This window comes from Electrophorus electricus, chromosome 8 (genome assembly GCF_013358815.1).
Source record: "Electrophorus electricus isolate fEleEle1 chromosome 8, fEleEle1.pri, whole genome shotgun sequence".
In the NCBI taxonomy this organism is placed as follows: domain Eukaryota; kingdom Metazoa; phylum Chordata; class Actinopteri; order Gymnotiformes; family Gymnotidae; genus Electrophorus; species Electrophorus electricus.
In genome coordinates this window covers 12,596,498-12,615,645 of record NC_049542.1, presented here as the reverse complement: position 1 = coordinate 12,615,645, position 19,148 = coordinate 12,596,498, and the positions used below count along the sequence as shown (strand labels likewise).

Below are 19,148 nucleotides of genomic sequence, written 5' to 3'. Positions count from 1 at the left end.
GTGGGCCAGGTGGGAGAAACACAAAAAATCTTGTTTCTCTTGCATTTTATTTATTTATTTATTTTACAATACTTAGTATCATTTGTAAAGCAACTACATGTTCTAAATTAATTTGTTATAAAATAATTATGCTACATTTAACCATCATTTCAAACAGCATATGTAAAACCAGTCATTTTTCATGTTTCTATTGAGGTTTTTAGCATAAATATTTGGTTTCCATTATGTTGGTTTTTGGGATTGTCTTATTGATGCATTCATTTCTGCTAACATACTTTCTGATGGTAGCTGGCCAATAAATCAAGGAAGCTTACAGGAGTGACTGACAGTAGTTATTTTATTCATGATCAGCTTCCATATGAACACAGCTGGGCTGCATAACATGTCAACTATACACTATATCTTCCCAAATTCCCTTCACATTCTGATTGTTCTGTTTTGGATACAGCTGATTCTTAACTGCTTGGTGCAAAGCTTAAAGCTTGAAAATTAGTCTCAAATTTCCATTTTCCATAACGTGAGGCTTTTCACAGATTACATGGTGTGACTGGACTTGTTTGGGCACAACTACTAATACACTTTTTGGACAATGGAGACCTTTAGCCTTGGACAGTAAAATCTAAGTATGTATTTGTCTACCTAGTATCCTCACTTTTAAACACAGAACTACTACTGGCATAATGTAGTTAATGACTTGCTCTGAAACAGTGTACCTCACCTTTTCTGTGTGTTGCCTTTGTTAGTGTAATGTGGTGAGCTGGATATGGCTCCCTATCTGACAATGCCTTGCCACTGTGACTGCATATTGCATTTACCTAAAGAAAACCAAAGAAAGGTATTTGCTGAATTAGACCAGAACTGTTTCTTCATTTTATTTTTCTAATACACACATTCACAAGAAACATTACACCCAAACATAATGGCTGAATAAATATATTGATTTGCAATTAAAAATAAAATTATAATCAAACTTGTAATTACATTACTGCTTAGTGGGGGAAAAATACTGTAGGAAAATACAGAGGATGACTGTCTTCCTTTCAGTCATGTGTTTTTCAATTATTTCATTTTCATTTCATTACATGACAGTAAAATTACTTGTCCTGCATCATAAGAGCAATAGAAGAGATTAAATAAATAAATAAATAAATACATACATAAATAAATAAATACATAACACAAACATGACATATATTGGTTATAAGCTCCCTTCACCAATATTTTGACATTGAATTGGAAGGATTAGACCATTTTTCATAATTTGTGCTCCATCCTTTTCAACACTTCAGTTCAGTATTTAAGTACTTTTTTGATGAAATGTGAATAGCCAAGTGAAATTATATAAGAATACTAAACAAAAATAAAATGAGCATTTTGTCAGCCAAAGAGCAAACATGCACGCTGCAGCATGTTTATTAGGTATCCCTACTCAACAGGTTTAGCTAATAGGTCACTATTCCTTAGTCATTTCTGAGTAGTACGCAGCCTGATGTCATACATAAGGTACAAGACTCTGGTAGTCATTTGATTAAATCCTGATTACAGCAGTCCAAAATGTGTACATTTCAACTTAATTTTGACTGTAAACCTATTAGGCAGCTAAATAGTAGGTTAAGCATACCTAAAGCATCTACAGAATGTACTGTCCAAAAATAACGGAATGTAAACTACAGAACAAAGCAAGCTTTGATTAAAACATTTTGGCTTTCACTAAATGTACTATACTCAAGTTTATATTATTTTTTTATCAATTTGTCAAATTTTCAATCAATTTGTGATGTGATTACTTTCATTAATATTTGAACCAACAGCTTCATAAAATACTCGTTCCTTTTTGTGATTTGCATGTGAAAATGTTTTATAACTTACGACTGTACCCATCAGATAAAAGTACTATTCAAAAATATCAGATGAACACCACAACATAACCATAGTTTACACTAGAACATAAACAATCAACCAAACGCTACCATTGTTCTCACACCACCTTTCTGGATATGTTCGATATATGCATGCTTATTTTCTCCTATAAAGTGAATAAAGACAACACATTCAGTATATTGCCGCTTAATGATTGTAAATAGGCTTTCCCACACGCACATACACAGTGGGTTTTAGGTTAGAGGCTGGTATGAGACCATATGAAAGGTGGGTGGTGACGGATAATTATTGAAAAACTCAAAAAAAGAGAGTCTTTATTCCCCCCTGTGGAATCCCCAATTTCTGTACCCCAAACAGTGGCTGCTCAGGGACGCCAGGTCTAACTCCCACTGGATGAGCAGCTGCCTCCCCAAGTGATAAAGGTGGCATTCCATCAATAGGAGGCCCCATAGTGCTGAATGGCATCACTCCAGGTTGCATAGAGGCATGAGCCAATGGAAAATCCTTTCCAGACAAGTTGAACCCAGTGAGGGTAGTTCCGAGAGCAGTAGGTGCCATGTGGGTTTCTGGTGCTCCAGGGGTTGGGTTGATGGGGGCAAGGGAAGAGGGAACAGTTACAGGGACCAAAACAAAAATGTTCTGGGTAGTCACTTGTGCAGTTGGTGCCATGTGGGCTTCTGGTTTCATGGGATTAGGGTTTAGGGGGGCAAGGGAATAAGGAACAGACATGGGGGCCAAACCTAGACCATTATGGGAAGTCCCATGTACAGTGGGTGCCATCTGGGCGTCTGGTGTCCCGTGGGCAGGGTCGAGGTGTGCAAGGACAGAACTAACAGTCATGGGGACCAAAGCAAATAGATTCTGGGTAGATGGAAGTGGTGAATATATCTGTGTTATTGTTAGTTATGATGCAATCATGAGGCTTAGGGGAGGGAAAAATACCTGGGAAGCAAAAAGGAATGCAAAAGAAAGCAGGTGGAGGGAGGAGGAGAAGGAAATGTAGGGTTGAGCACACACAGAGGAGATGGAAAGAGGGTTACACTTTAAAAAATGAGGACAAATCCTACAATGGCAACTATCCACGTAATATCAGCTGTATGGTTCAAAATTACAAAGGATAATTTGATATCTGATTTTCTCTTTCCTTTTTATCCATCACTCTTTCTGCCTTAGCCCTCCTTACCCTGTGCCTTTTGGCCAGAGGCTGAAAGGGCACTAAGAGGGAGCTGTTTTTGTTTGGGTTTGACAGACATGAGAGAGTCAAGGTCCACCAGTGAGGCTCCTTCCCCAAGGAAACTAGGTGGTTTTTTGGAGTCTTCAGGTGGTACAGCTGAAGCAAGGTCACCTATGGATGAATTGATTAAGGGCACATACATTTGAATTTACAGCTTTTTATTAATTATATAGGTAATTAAATATATGGTGATAGGTTAATTGGGAGTGTCAAAAGAAGAAACCTGTTCCATTGGTCCTGCTCTCTGTAGGAGCTGTCCAGGAATCTGAGATCCCTCCATTGCCAAAGGGGTCAACTGTAGTATTAGTTGGAGCTGGTGGGGCACCCCAGGGGTCATTAGCAGAAAGTGGTGAAGAACCTGAAGTTGGAAGAGAAAAAACAAAAAATCTAACTCATGTTTATTGCAGAAAAGTAGCAGGTGTGAAGGTTGAATATCAGGAACAGGAAAAGGATTTTTCAGATGCTGCAGTCAAAATGTACCAAATCTGATTTAATGCTCAATATTGGCCTATATGATATATCAAATGCAATTAGCTTATCAAACAAACGCTTATTTAAGCTATGTGAAGTGATACAGTCTGTATTTCCCAGAATTGTAAATTGAGAGGAAGAACAAGAAACTAAGTTGATGCAGAAGTGCTGATATTTGAGGTCATTACAAAGTGTGCTTTTTGGCAGCCTCATAACAGCACACATAATGAAAATACATGTTGGTGGTCAACGTAACTTGTACTGACAAAGTGTTGAAAGCCTCATACACTTGTCAATTTGTACTTATTTTACATTCTTGTAGTCTGATGCATTTACAATTCACCTCTCTAACCTGATACCATTACAGACAACCAACGTATAAACTGCCAGCATTAGCACTTATAAATCTGTATGCAAGACACTCCAACCATGGCAACTGCAATAGCTCAGCACTGTTGTAGGACAACAGCTTGAAATATAGATAATTGAGGAATAATGAGTAGCATAAATGTGTGTTAAGCATACCATTAAGCATACCTGACAGAACACACTGCAAAATCTCCTATAAATTACATCTGATCTATTTGGAGAACTTGTAATAAGGCAGTCAGCTAAAGTCCTGCCAACACATTATTTTGAGGTAGTACAACAGAAGCAAGAGGAAGGAGCTAATATAGTGTGACTAGAGAAATGATTAAGAATGAAGTGCCTTATCTTTTATTAGGCCTGCTTTTTCCTCCCATCTTTCACATACCAGATGTGCCCCATGGATTATCAACTTTAGCCCCATCTCCGAATGGATCAGTGGTTGACACCGCTGAGATTCCGCCATCCCCACCCCATGGGTCTATCTTCGCTGTGGGTGGCTGAGGCAGTGTCCCCCAGGGATCTGCCTTTGTCTGTTGGGAATCTTCTAGTAAGTCGCTGGATGTGCCCCAGGGGTCTGTAGAAGCTGGATCTTTGTTTTCTGTAGGCTGTGCAGTGTCACCCCATGGCTCATTCTGGGCAGGTGGTGATTGTTTCTCAGCCATGGCTGAACCACCCCATGGATCCCCAGAAGCTGTGGCTGAGTCTTTTTTTCCATCCACTAACCCACCCCAAGGATCAACAGAAACCGGACCTGAATCTTTGGAATCACTTGATGGCGCCCCCCAGGGATCATTGCTGGCACAGCCAGTGCCTTTTTGTACACCAGACGGAGCTCCCCAGGGATCAGAACTGGATGGCACAGCCTTCGGTGCCGCCTGCTCCCACAGGTCAGGTTCTTTTTCACCTTCTTTTGCCTGACAGAAAATTGCATAATGTTTAATATATGTTAACATATGGTATACTAAAATCATCCCAAAGTGCTAAAAACACCAACTCACCCGCCTCTCTGTCTCTTTCCTTTCTTCCTCCAGGCGTCTCTGCTCCTCCTTCTTCTTTGCCATAGAGGCTGTTAGATCAGCTACGGAGGGGATGTTGTCCAAGGATGGTAGCCCTGTATATGCAGGAACCTCAGCCTTTGCTTTGTCACTTGAGTCTGAGGTGCCTGAATAAAGGAAAGAGTTTAAGAGAAGCAAATGCACAAACGAAATGTAAACAAGTTTCATGATGAAGAAACTTCAGAGATGTTATGGCCAGATACAAAAGAAGGTGTTGTTTTATCCTGAAGTGTAAAGGTTTTTTTTTTTATTTGAAGAAATACACTAATAAATAACCTAGTAATATAAAAAATGAGTCCAAAGGGTTGTCAGGTACTGGTCATATATAATGGGTTATTGACGAGAATCTTACCAGATGCCAACTTGTCCTTAGTCTTCATAGCACACTCCCTCTCCTCTTTCCGTTTCTCCTCATCTTGTATAAGAGCCAGTACCATCTTGGCTTTCTCCCTGACATTCACACCCTAAAGAGGACAAGTAACCACTAAAGCTGCAGACAGATTCCATTAGCAACTTCAGTCAACAGTTATTTAATAGTAAAATATACCCCTCTTCCTTTAGTGTTTCTTGAGTTTGTTTTGTAAAAAATAAGATGTGACATAATACATGATTTGAGGGCACTGTTGTGATGTGCAATAATATTACATCAGGTCTAACTGAAGGCTTTGTACATTTAGTACTATATTGTATTACTATGCTAACACTGCACTGAGCTGTATCACTAGCTACCTCAAGCTAACTTCATCTTGATTATCATTTGTTGTTTCAAAGTCATAATACTATAATGCTAGATAAGAACACATTTAAAATAAGAGTTTCAGGTAATATAACTTGTTTTAATAGTCTGTCAATAACAGTGACAGTTAAGCGTGATATGCTATCAACATATTTAATACTCAGTGTTTCTAAGAATTAAAACTAGCATAAAAAAAAAAAAAACTACACAGGTATTGTTTTTTCACTTTATGATTAACATTAGAAGTGCAAAACATACTGAAAATTATTAGACAACCAAATAGTCAGTGATTGTTATGAAAGTACCTGGTCTTTCCCATCCTTGTCTATGAAGCGAAACTCTAACAGAGGTTTGATAATATGAATGTTCTCTTGACTCTGCTTCGGAATACGTTCAGAACCAGTTTTCAGTAGATACTCCAGCAGTGTTAAAGACTATGAGAGAGAGAGAGAGAGAGAGAGAGAGAGAGAGAGAGAAACTCCAACATTTTTGCATTTTTTAATTAAATACATTATTCTTTTAGATACATCAGTTCTTACAGTGGTAATCTGAATTTATGTAATATCTTTTTTCTTCAAACCCGAGAGATAGGGGAAGCTAATCTGCCAACAACAGAACAAGAAGTGCAGAACACAGTTTTGCCAGCTGGTGACATAGCTGGCTAGTTAAATTACACAGTCTGTGTGAATCATACACAATCTAAAATATATAGACTATTTAAATGATTACAACAAATTCCAGGAATTGTAGTACATAGAAGAACTAACACCTACAAACATTTCAAAATTAAAACAAATAAAACATTCAAGCAGGACATTTCCCCCCCATAGTTTGGTCCACACACACACCTTGTAGACATGCCTCCAGTTCTTGTCATCATTGAGCCGCTTCCATAACATGCCCATAATTTCACCACAGGCTACTACATTGTATGTCAGATCTGATATGTCTGCCATCTGTGAGCTGGATGGCCCCCAGGGGTCATTGGAGGTTGCCTCCCTCACCTAAGAATAAAAGCAGACAGAAACAGATGTGAAGTGCTGTAATTAAAATGATAATTATGTTGTAGATATCACTCACTGATTCCCTGTGGATAACCATGTAGAACATTTGACAGAACATGCCACGGGTAATGGTACATGACATATGAAAGGGACAAAAGAAATAAATAAGTGGCAGTGTTGAGTAAATGAATGAACTGTTAAAATAACACAAAATGAAGGAAATTAATGAATAATGGGTTTTTGAGAGGAGTGATTATAAAACCTAAAGGTTCTCCTTACCTTCACCTCAGCCTCAGAGTAATTCTGCACAAGGTTCTTCAGTGTTCTACGTATCATTGACTGTGTCATTGTGCTGGATGTGTTGCCTTACAAAGAGCTGATCAGAGAAGGCAAAAGGATACAAGAGTAAAGAGTGAAAGGAGATTTTTTCTCTCAATGGATCATTAAATATAGACTGATCAGCGCTAAGCATAACACAGTAGAATAATCATATGTGTGAATGTATATTTTGCATGCACTCCATGTATATTCATAAATGTGAGAATGGGTCAACCCTTCTACACCAACTAATAAATATTATTCAAACTTCTATATCCTCCTGCTTGCATTTACCTTTAAAATATGTCTGTAGTTATTACTATTGCAGGGAGATGGCTATTGTTGATAAATGTTCCTTTTTACAGGATGCTCAATCCATGAACCTTTCCTTAGGATAACATCTGGTCTTTACATCAGAGGGTCAAACTGAGGTCCTGTAAAACGATCAATTATTTTAGCATGTCTAATATAACCATGGAAACATTTTAACAGCCCATATAGGCAAGTCAATGGGTAAATCATTTGTCTCTAAGGTCATGGGTAGATATAGCCTAAACGTGCAACTTGATGGTTTATTTGGCAGAAATGTATATAAGGTATACGGTATGATTTTCAGTACATGGGCCAAAATAGAAGCGTTTGGCAAGGTGTAGAATTACAGTTGCTTTTGCAACCTACTCTGTCGTTGTGCTAACAAGGCATGACTGATTTTCAGGGAGCTGTTAAGACAGGGAGAGTGCATCACGGTAGCCAGTACAGTTTTAACGTTTGCCCGTGTACAAGGATAGAGGTTAACAACGATATTGCCAACTTTCACTTGGTTATCACGCTTGATCTTGCGCTTACAGTAATTTGATAGGCAGGCTATCTGTATCACGGATAGCTACGCAGGCTAGCGATATAGCTAGGTAGTTAGCTAGAGAGCTAGTTTATATGTAGCCTTCATGGAGATGAGCACACCCGTTGACATGGAATTGTGTAGCTAACCTAATGGTTAGAAAATTCGTTGCATTTCTTTTGTTGGATGATTCATTTTGTAGACTACAACAGGACACTGATGCAAATGTTAATAATACCTACCTTGGAGAGGTAAGACGAGTAGCTGGGAGATGCAATAATAGTGCTATTTCCGACAGGGGCGGAAATTTCCGCTTCCGTGGCTAGCTACCTGTCAGAAAGAAACTCGCACATGCGTCCTAATTGTATATATATTGTAAAGGAGGGGACCTAGTTTTCATTGAACGCTGTAGTTGTCATTTTTAAACATACGACTAAAATAAAAATTGTGATTTGCTATTACACGGACTCATTAACTAAACTAAAAAGTGGGATATTCTTTTGTTTAATCAATATTGCGACAGCTGATCCTTGTATCAGCTGATCCTTTTTTCTTTTAGCTCGAGGTATACGTATTGCGTAATTCTTAACCCAAGCGCCAATGATTTGAGTAGCTAGATATCGTAAACGTCACCGACGTCTTTGTCTCTGCAGGCGACTGTTCCCCAAAACCAAATCGGATGAAGTTTTTTTTTTAAAACGTCTCACGTCGATAAAGTAGATTTCTTTCAAGATGACGACTGAGGGGGAATACGAATCAATTATCTGTGTTAAACCAGATATCAGTGTTTACCGCATCCCACCTCGAGCTACGAATCGTGGATACAGGTAGGCTAAATCATGAGATGTGTGGGCCTCATCCAAGGACAGGTGTCTGCATTAAGGTACCGTAAATTGTGTTAATTGCTTAAACATTTTTCGTCCGGGTCGCTGTATTTGTCTACTTGCCACTGTACGTGGAGCGTTTATGAAGATAACAAATATCTAAATGCTTGCACAGCGTTTAGGCTAATCTTTTAGCTACCAAAGGAGTTTTCCAATTATTGATGTCGGGGACAGTGTATTACAGAAAGATGTACCATTACATAGACTACTAACGTTGGACCCTTAATTATAGGATTGGTTATATAGAGTTCTTAAAATACCCAGTTTAAGGATGTTGTATACAGACTAATGAAGGCCTCACGCCACAGTAGCCTGTAAGCTATCCTATAAATAAATGTAGAACGTCTTTATTACGCTTAGTAAAATTCACTGTAATTTCGCGTGGTGTTATTGCACGGTTTATCTGAGCTATCCTATTTAACATAGTTAGCCAACGGCTCGCTAACAAATCTAATAGTTAAACGTTAGACTACATGATATTAACCGACTTGTATTTATTTTATTTTATTTTTTATTTATTTATTTATTTATTTATTTATTGGGGTAAAGAAAATGCTAGCAAGATAAATCAATTAAATATAACGTGTGAGTTTTAAAACACGTGTAGGAAAGGTCTACCATTTGTCTTTAATTGTATTTAATTATAGTATATTATTAGGCTATTCATTATATAAATAAAAAATCTTCATATTATAAATAATTAAATATTGCTCAAATTTATTTGAAACCCCATAATATCCTATATCTAATTTCCTTGTTACAAAAATGGTATACTTTTTTTGGTATTTAACACGCTAAATTTAAAGAGGGAAGAACCATGGTTGAAATTGAGTTTCACATCACATAGGCAGATTGTGGTTCTTAATAAACTGAACTCATTAGTTAACCAGAAAAGGAACTGGCGGCTACTGCCTTCTAGTTCTTTTTAAGTTCACATTTGAACTAGTTCTCTTTCTGGTACTCTTTAGCACTGATGAGATTTAAGACCACTTATTCCCTTTAGGCTCCTTTATGCTTAGGGACACACCAAACTGACACTGAAGATCTAATGGAATCTAGGAGCAACTGATGATAGCCTTCTGTCAGCCCATTGTCACTGCTCGTCATCCATGTGTATTTACACTCGAACGGACTACAGCTGATGAACGATGTTCGAGTACATTCTGTACATGTGCAAAAATGAATAAATAAAAAATAAGAAAGCTCAAAAGAGAATGGTTGCTTCCTAAAGGTGCAGGCTCCTTATAATGAGTATGTGGAGTTCTGAGTGATTCTTCCTTCATTTCTTAAGATTGCCCACAGTCATGTCAAGGTAATGACTAATGTTCCACCTGTTCTTTAGATATTTCAACAAAATTACTTTGTGTATCAAAATATAATATTAGCCTTGCACACTGCCTTGGTAGGACAAGCTACAATTAGTCAAAAGACCGTGTGTATGTATATATATGTATATAATTAAATATAAATTTGACTAATCTCTGACTCGAACCAACACATCCCACTTAATACAGTTAAGGGTCCATCACCAACACCATCCAACTGCCTGATGCCCTCCGTAGGCAGATACTCAGGTCAGTTTGCCCCTTACCTTAGAACTTAGACCCCATCTATGTGACAGTGTATTGTAGTCAAGATGGCCATATTTAATGATCCTGTTTTCATATTTCAAATATAACAAAAACGGACCATATAATTGTGTAGGTCCCTTTTGTGCAGCCAAAAAGCTTTGAGCCATCAAGGCATGGACTTCACAGACTTCTGAAGATGTCCTGTGGTATCTGGCACTAAGACAATAGCAGGAGATCCTTTATGTCCTCTAAGTTACAAACTGGGACTCCATGGATCACACTTGTTTTTCCAGCACATCCCATAGATGCTTGTTTGGACTGTGATTTGTGGAATTTGGAGGTGAAGTCGATACCTTGAACTGTCATTTCACAAACCATTCATAAACAATTTTTGTGATGTGGCAGGGCACATTATCCTGCTGAAAAAAAACCCACTGACATTAAGGAATACTATTGCCATGAAGCAGTCTACTTGGTCTGCAGTGGTTTTTAGGAAGGTGGTACATGTCAAAGTAACTCCACATGAATGGCCCAAGATTTCCCTGTTTCAACATTGCCCAGAGCATCACACTACCTCTGCAGGCTTGACTTCTTTCCATAGTGTGTCTTGGTACCATCTCTCCCTCAGGTAAGTGATACACATACACTGGGCCATCCACTTGTTTTAAAAAAAAATTAATTATACCAGGCCAACTTCTTCCAATGCTTGATGGTCCAGTGCTTTTGTCAGTGGTCAGAGGTCACCCTGGGTGCTCTGTCTGACTAATCTATGTCTGTGTAACCTCATATGCAGCAGGTTGTGATGCATTGTTTGTTCTGACACACTTCTATCATACCTAGCATTAACCTTTTCAACAGTATATGCAACAGTAGCTCTACTGTGAGATTAGACCAGACAGGCTATTCCCCACATACAACACTTGGCCTCGGGAGCCCATGACCCTGTTGCTGATTCACCAATTGTTTTTTCATGGACCACTTTTTGTATGTGCTAACCCTGCCATACCATGAACAACTGAAAAAACTGCCATTTTGGAGATGCTCTGACCCAATCATCTGGCCATAATAATGTGGCACCTCAGATCCTTATGCTTGCTGATTTTTTTTATTTTATTTATTTTATTTTTATTAATTTCTTTTTTCCTGGTTCCAACAGAACTCAACTTCTAGAACTGACTGTTTCCTTATATAATATAAGTGCCTAATGTATCAAACCTGTTGACAGTACAGCTGTGCGTAATATAAAGAATATTGATATTTGATGGTATTTTATAGAAGTAATGACCATATTAGTAATATTGTATTTGCATGCACACCAGCATCCCCACATCTGCCTACCATTGCCACCCTATGTTACTGTAGCAATTTTCTTCACTTTCCCACACTGTCACATACCTCAGTGATAACTGATAAGCCATTCAACAATGGAAAAACAGGACGCCAATGGAGAAGATTTAATTCCTATAAAGAACGGTCAATTTCTGGAGGAATGATGCTCACTAGAGAACAATTTTTGCCAATTATGATGTAGAATCATCACAACTAAAAGTAGCAGCCCAACAAATTTATTCCACCACCTCAAGCAACATCACCCAGATTAGAGTGCTGAGTCAGTGTAATGCCCTGAAGACTGACAGACCACTTCTGCTATGAGTAAAATGTCACAAAGTAAATAACAATGGAAAGTGTTGCATCATGGCAAGAAATAACAGCTGCAGTGGCGTACCATTTGACCGCAAGTACTTCCTGGATGTAAATACTTTGCGAAGCAGGCACTGCCTAAACTGTACAATAAAGTTCAAGATGGGCTTTCACAAAAGTTATCAAATGCTACTTCACTACAACCATATATTTGTGGTCAAGCAACAGATGCAAGCCATGCATGCTTCCAAATGATCATACAGCTGACATAGTTGCAAAAGGACTCCAAGGCCTGAGAGATGCCCTGAAATCCTAGGGATTATAAGAACAATGGAAAGTTTGTATTACAACAGACAATGTGAGTAACATTGTCAAACCCATCGGTTCGTACAAGTGGACAAGGCTGCAGAGTTTTGATCATCACCTGCACTTGGCAATAGGTAAGTAATTTTAATAAGAATGCTAGCAATGACACTTTATAGAGTTCCATGATTGCAGTAAGCATTGCCTTGGTCACCCATCAATAGGAAAAGCATATAGGTGAAAGTGGTAACATTATGGAAAATGTAGATGTCGGAGGACTATAAATAAAACTTGTCTGAAATTGTAATGTTCTGGAAGATGATATGCTCCGAAATAGCTTGTGTAATGAACTATTCAAATAAAAAATATTGTTTTGCCTTGATAAAAATGGTGTGGGTGTGTGTGTCTGTGCAGGTATCAACTGACACCTTTTATTTTGGTGTAGAAACATTGGATGAAAGTATGAAATATTTGTGAATCAACCATGCTGTAGCTGTGTACAAGAACGTTGTCAGCAGTTACTTATTTAACTGTAAAAAGTTAAACACCAACCTATCACTGAGCCTCCTACCAGGTAGAGGTCAAGGCAGAAAATTACAGAGAGGGTGCGGAAGCAGGAGCAAGCTATTGTAAAAAGTCTTGGCATCTGACAAAATGATCTGGATTTTTGTTCCAATCTGGCAAAAATGTAGAAGTCCTAGAATTAACAAGGTCCTAATTCCAGGAGCTCACCAATGCATTACAAGATGAGCAAATTGTTACTGTCTCCTACATCAAACCAGTGTGCCTTTGTTCAATACCATCATTCTGGTTTATCAGGAAGAGGACACAACACTTATAAAAGCCATCAACTCTTCTACTCTAGATTAGCTCATTGTAAAATTTGATGATCCACAGAGCCTATAGGCCATGGTATCCTTCATAGACCTCAGGTTCAAGAGTACATGCCATTGCCTGTGACAACATTGAAGAAGATAAGCATGGAGTCCCTTATGGTTGACCAGGGCAGTTTGGAGAATGACAGAACTGCCTGTAACTCAGGAAGCAAAGGGACCATCTAATTCATCATCGACTACAATGCCTACACCTCAGGAGGATGCAGAAAAGAAAGAAAAGGTGAAAAAGATGACCACACTTAAGTGTAACAGTATCCTCCACATCCACTGAATCACAGATGGAGGCCAATAACATGAACCTGTCTACCTTCTTGCAGCTTGCCAAGTTAGATAGTGTTGAAAATTCACTGGATTGGTGGTGCATCACAAAGCAGTATTTCCAAAGCTCAACCATTTGGCAAAAAATGTGTCCATGGGTTTGTGACTTGCCAAGAGGCCTCCCTGAAACCAGACACTGTCACTATACATGCTGTAGATACAAGAGAGGCATAGTGCACAATCTTATACCGAGTTGTCTTATTTTTTTAAATGTATTTATAGAAAATATTTTTAATTAAGTACTGAATTTGTTTTTATGCGACTGACCTTTCACAATTCACAAGATGATGTATGCTGTGCACAATTGTCTTATACTTTTAAAACATATTACTTGGACATAGTTACTATGCAGATGTACAGTATGTTGAGTTTTGGTGTTACAAATAAATGCTGACACTTTGACATTACTTTAAGGTTTTCATTGTATATTGCCATTTATCTTAAGCTTATTGTGATACGAGTTGTAAAGATATCGTCAAAGTTCTTCACCTGTCACTGGTCTATTACTCAGCAGTCTGAGACCACTTGAAATGCTGAAACAGCCCAAGAGTGAAAACGCTCTAGTGAAACAATGAAAACTTTGTTTACGTTAACTCTAGGTATAAGCAGATAAATAAACATTTATTCGTCTCCAAACTTTATTGGTACTTTTATAGTCAGAATCATGATGATTTACCTCAAAGGCATATGTAATTAAAAAAGCAACAGCTTTTTAAGAATTTCAAGGGAAGGGAGGGTTTTGCTAATCTTAGATCCCCAGTCCTTATTTAGAATAACATATTAAGTTGTAAAATCTAAAGATTTAGGCATGATTTGTTTGACTTCTGAAAAATATTACTTCCATTAATGTTTTTCATATTACTGTTTCCCAGCTTATAATTACAGCTTAACAGCCTTTCAGCAAATTCAAACCAGATGCAGGCCTTAATTTTTCTGCCATATCGAGTGACATTTCTGGTATTCTCCTAGAAATGTTACTATCAGAAAGTGATATTTTTGAAACCTTCAGATAGGTTTTTAGGTTTTGTTTCCAGATGCCTTTTCAAAAAAAGCTGGTTTCATGCTTTCATTAGAAAGCTGCTCCAGATATACTACACCCTTGGGGAAAGGTTTGTCCTTGTCACTATCTGTGCATGTAAACCCCCAAATTTTAAATATTCCTCATTGTATATACAGAGCTTTTCTTGCTTGGGAACTGACTTGTGCTTGGATATTCATCTTCCCTTGATTTTCTTTTCATGATCTTTTTTTTAATTAAGTCCTTTCCCACATTTAAAAACATACTTGATCTTAACTGTAAATTATGAACATTGGACATTCACTTGCAAATGGTTATCACATGACTTCTGTCATATTTTATTTATGAGGTCACAATAAAATGACATTTTAAAGTTTGTTTTTATTTGTTAAAAAAGTAATTTGATGTAAGATTGAAATGTTTTTCATAATCTTACAAACCCCTTGCAATACCATCACGAATCGCAAGTTAGGAAACCTTATTCTATACAATATGTAATGGTGCTGTTTACAGCACAGAATGTTTTAACACTGGATAGATTTTACAATATTATGTTTGCTGATCACCTATTTATCTTCCTTATTTGGAGGTACCAAGAGAATACATTGAGAATTTTGGGCACAGCTATTTGTTAGTTATGATTGTGAATCTAATCTCCGCTGTTCTACTGTTGGCAGAGCGGCTGACTGGAAGTTGGATGCTCCTGATTGGACAGGGCGGATGCGGATAACTGCAAAGGGAAAGGTGGCATATATCAAACTGGAAGACAAACTCTCAGGTGAAGGAAGAGTTAAGTAGTGAATAATTTTTTAACCGAAGTAGTGCAAGCATTTTTTTTTTTCAGACACTTACATAGAAGAAACAAGAATAAGTTAAAAAGTACAGATTTTTTGCACTTCATTTTGCTTTTGTCTCTGGTGCCATGTAATAAATATGCCACCTCTGATTTTAAAATCTGCACTACCACATATGACAAAAAAAACAAAAAACAAACAAATATCAATGTGTATCCTGTTTGATTCCTGTTCATCAGGTGAGCTGTTTGCTCAGGCACCAGTTCAGGAATACCCTGGTATTGCCGTGGAGACGGTTAATGATTCCAGCCGGTACTTCGTGCTCCGAATACAAGATGATAACGGTGTCTATCTGCATGCCTTAGACTGCCTTACTGACTTTAACCAGATATTAAATCATTTATCACTACATTTTTCACTGTTTTTCTTTATTTTTTTGCTTTTATTTTCAATTATAGCTTACTATTTAATATTTTTGGTACATATTTTTTGTTGTTTTATGGTTGCATATAAAGATACCTTGTATAATAGTAATGTGCTGAAATGATTTAAGCACTAATAAACACTGCATTTTCATATTTTAGGTCGGAGTGCATACATTGGGGTTGGATTCAGTGACAGGGGTGATGCGTTTGATTTCAGTGTTGCTCTGCAGGATCATTTCAAGTCAGTCTCCTTTTTCTAACATATTAACATTAAATGAATCCAAAGACTAGGCACTTTTTGTCTTTTGGAAGAGAAGCCAATCAACAGCCATTGCCTGAACAAAGCAAATATAGTTCTAGTACATGCTTTTATTTCATATTTCATGGCTAATTTTTTCACTAGTTGCCAAAATGCAAAGGGTCTTTCTTTCTCTCTCTGTCTCTCTCTCTCTCTCTTTGTAAGGTGGGTGAAACAGGAGAATGAAATCAGCAAAAGTGCTCAGGCTGCAGACTCTGGGCCAAAGATGGAGCTGGGCTTTAAGGAGGGACAGACCATTACACTCAACATTGGGGTAAATATAGGGTCTTAACAACACATCAGGCTTTATGCTGTTTTTTGGGGGGGTTTTTTGCAGTGATTCATCATTCCAGTGAACTTCAATATTTGTCACCTTTTCATGGTTTTAATAAACTGAATGTCTTATAGTTTAATTAAATTGTATCGTGTGTGTGTGTACACTTGTTTGCTGTTTTGATAATTTTCCATTTTTATTTTCAGCAAGGCAAAAAAAGGGATAAGCCCCGCCCCCAGAGTTCAGGAGGCCTTGGCCTTCTCCCACCTCCCCCTGGAGGCAAAATAGCCCCTCCACCTTCTTCTAAACATAACATGGAACAACACCTAGGGGGAGCACAGATTGGTATGGTTTTTGTTTGTTTACAGCAGCTAAATAAAAAGTAATCAATATACAACTTTTTTATTGCAAAATTTTGGATTAGTGTATATGAAATGGCGTTAACAGAAGTAAAATTTCTTTCAGTGAAAATGTCCATTTTTCAAGTTATGCTTGCTAGTTCTGATGCAACCTTTTGTTTGATGGAACCCAAATGTTTCTGCAACACCCTGTAGCAGTACAGAAGTACAGAAATGTCCCATTTGGACTCTACAAGTAAATGAAGCATGCAGGATGGACATGCTGTCTTCAGGGTCCATTATGTTGTAGCTGAGTTTGTTGCTGCCATGCTGATACAGTAGCAACACCTACTCACTCAGTAGGTAGAAGTGTGCAGTGGTAGCTCAGTGGTTAAGGTACTTGAATTGTAATCATAAGGTTGCCTTGTTAAGGCAAGGCGCTTAACCCTCAATTGCTCAAGATGTACTCAGTCATAATTGTAAGTTGCTTTAGATAAATACATCATCTAAATGCTGTAAATGTGTGGTACGGTGTGTCTGGGCACATGTTCATGTGAACTGCTGTGTTGTTCTAGCTGAGCCTGTAGAAGGCACAAATGTGTTTATATCTTGCACTACAGAAATGAGGTCTGAATTTGTGTAGCTACTTTTGGTATTACTATTTATGCTTGGTCTGACAGTTGTCAACAGTATAATTAATCTCGCAGTGCTTAATATATTCTGTTAACTCCCTTGTAGTGCTACCTCTGTATACAAAAAAACAAACCTACACTTACTTGCACTTTGTAAAGTAATTGAAGCTGTATTGAAGTTTTAGGGACTTATAGACAAAATGTAAGTAATTGAGTTTGGTTTACTCTGCATGTTTGGTCTCCCTTCAGGTTGTTTGTTAGAATTGGATAGTAGTAACTCCAATACAGTGGTTCAGGCAAACCTGAGTTCAGACCTGTGGGGTGACTTCTCTTCCACTGCAAGGTAACAACCCCAGACAATCTTAACTGCTGTTCTAAGTCCACCTTTTCAAAGTCCTAATCATTAAAACAGGTGAGCAAGAGACCACATGAACATGATCTAAAAACAGCATGAGATGCATATGCCATCTCATTTACATGGTGTTCCAACATCATTACTTTTTTTTTTTGCTCTGTTATTTGTCCTACAGCTCTGTTCCTTCTTCAGCACCACAACAAGAACCAACTTCTGGGAACTGGGTCCAGTTTTGATCATCATTTTATCATCTGCCACATCATTTCATGAGATATCCCATAAGTCTGTCACTGACTAAACATTCAAAGTGAAATGTATTAGATCATTAGTTAAGGGACCTTAGAAAGAACTGATGTGTTACAGATTAAATCATGAATTTCTTCAACCTCAGAAACCTCAGAAATTAATATAAATACTGAATGTCATCCAATATATTTGTAATATATATTATATAGAATATTGTTAACCAAGCACATTAAAATGACAGAAACATGGTATAATTCTCATTAGAAAGGTAGGGACTCAGGATGCTTACAATAAAACATGTAATTATTACAAATTTGTAGTAAGTGCACTGTACATTTACTAATCAGTGGTCACTGATATACTAAACAAGAATAAAATATTGCAAAATAATTATGAAGTGTTTGACGTATACAAACCCAAAGTGCTTATTAATAATTAAGTATTTAGAACAACCTTGTGATTTACAGGAGGAAAGCAAATGACTGTGTGCTTGATTATAAGCAAAATAAATTAAATTATCAGAATGTTGGAGAGGATGGCCATATGCCTGAAGACTGTTTAGTAAAAAGGAGTTCTGGGAACTCAATTTGTTGCTTTAAGTTTGAAAGACAGACAATATCAAATTTATTGTTAACAAAGTGATAACTTGATCTAGTATTTAATTTACAGTCAAATGCCATTTAAAAAAAAAACTGGGTTACATAGTATGCAAACTGGGACAATTTCATCAAACATTATTGAAAAACATTATTTTTTCTTTTGCTGGTCCCATATTCATATAAATTCCTAAGCCTCTTCACAGAGCTATTATGCTGCACAAAAACACACATTGCATTACAAACATGTATACAAGCACATAAGTGTGCATATAGTACAGACTGCCATGAGACATCCATGTTATAAAGTGGAATCATGCAATAATTAAAGTTTGGAAGAAAGAGCAAAGCAAACTGCTGGATAGGTGCCTATTATTTTGACATTCCCTGCTGCATATATTTGCATGGAAGTTCCTTGAAGAATGTAAATAAATGATCCTAAATAAGTAAGCTGTTGGAGATTAAAATATTCAATTTGATAGCAAAAATTAGCACATAAATGAAATCCAAATCTAAATGTTTTGCAACATGGATTGTTTTGCATTGTTACTGAAGAGCCATAGATGTCATTAATCAGCTAAACTAATTGCAAATGTAAGTATGAGATGTAAAATGTCAGTGATATTTAAGAACATCTACATCTCTAATATCTG

The 19,148-nt window shown here is 37.4% G+C and overlaps 2 protein-coding genes across 4 annotated transcripts; one reads left to right on the top strand and one right to left on the bottom strand.

Moving 5' to 3' along the window:
- Positions 1 to 838: 838 nt before the first annotated feature.
- On the bottom strand, positions 839 to 8,248 carry zgc:194578 (uncharacterized protein LOC792915 homolog). 2 transcript variants are annotated; one of them, XM_027002283.2, is made up of 10 exons: positions 8,149 to 8,248; positions 7,363 to 7,502; positions 7,030 to 7,126; positions 6,595 to 6,750; positions 6,052 to 6,180; positions 5,363 to 5,474; positions 4,954 to 5,117; positions 4,341 to 4,869; positions 3,339 to 3,473; positions 839 to 3,226 (listed from the first exon to the last, which is right to left on the bottom strand). In XM_027002283.2, the coding sequence occupies exons 3-10, from the start codon at positions 7,096 to 7,098 to the stop codon at positions 3,051 to 3,053; spliced, it is 1,470 nt and encodes a 489-aa protein (XP_026858084.2). In that variant the 5' UTR covers positions 7,099 to 7,126; positions 7,363 to 7,502; positions 8,149 to 8,248; the 3' UTR covers positions 839 to 3,050. The 2 variants fall into 2 exon arrangements, with proteins under 2 accessions (XP_026858084.2, XP_026858085.2); XM_027002284.2 differs by lacking the exon at positions 7,363 to 7,502 and having other exon boundaries at positions 8,149 to 8,223.
- Positions 8,249 to 8,501: 253 nt separating this feature from the next.
- necap1 (NECAP endocytosis associated 1) lies at positions 8,502 to 18,062 on the top strand. Of its 2 annotated transcripts, none has more exons than XR_003410136.2 (8): positions 8,502 to 8,733; positions 15,215 to 15,315; positions 15,571 to 15,675; positions 15,916 to 15,997; positions 16,220 to 16,328; positions 16,535 to 16,673; positions 17,548 to 17,710; positions 17,829 to 18,062. XR_003410136.2 is itself a non-coding variant. In XM_027002285.2 (8 exons), exons 1-8 carry the CDS (start codon positions 8,639 to 8,641, stop codon positions 17,887 to 17,889), a joined length of 786 nt encoding a protein of 261 aa, XP_026858086.1. In that variant the 5' UTR covers positions 8,509 to 8,638; the 3' UTR covers positions 17,890 to 18,062. The 2 variants fall into 2 exon arrangements, 1 of the variants encoding a protein (XP_026858086.1); XM_027002285.2 differs by having other exon boundaries at positions 8,509 to 8,733; positions 17,548 to 17,641.
- Positions 18,063 to 19,148: the final 1,086 nt, after the last annotated feature.

Bases quoted from the DNA above. Each gene is read 5' to 3' on its own strand.
- necap1 (XM_027002285.2), top strand. From the start codon at position 8,639: ATGACGACTGAGGGGGAATACGAATCAATTATCTGTGTTAAACCAGAT. The intron at 15,676-15,915 runs GTGTCTATCTGC...TTCATATTTTAG, and splicing joins CCGAATACAAGATGATAACG to GTCGGAGTGCATACATTGGG. The intron at 17,642-17,828 runs GTAACAACCCCA...TTTGTCCTACAG, and splicing joins GACTTCTCTTCCACTGCAAG to CTCTGTTCCTTCTTCAGCAC.
- zgc:194578 (XM_027002283.2), bottom strand. From the start codon at position 7,098: ATGACACAGTCAATGATACGTAGAACACTGAAGAACCTTGTGCAGAAT. The intron at 6,181-6,594 runs GTGTGTGTGTGG...TCTCTCTCATAG, and splicing joins ACTGGAGGCATGTCTACAAG to TCTTTAACACTGCTGGAGTA. The intron at 5,118-5,362 runs GTAAGATTCTCG...TCCTTTATTCAG, and splicing joins TAAGGACAAGTTGGCATCTG to GCACCTCAGACTCAAGTGAC.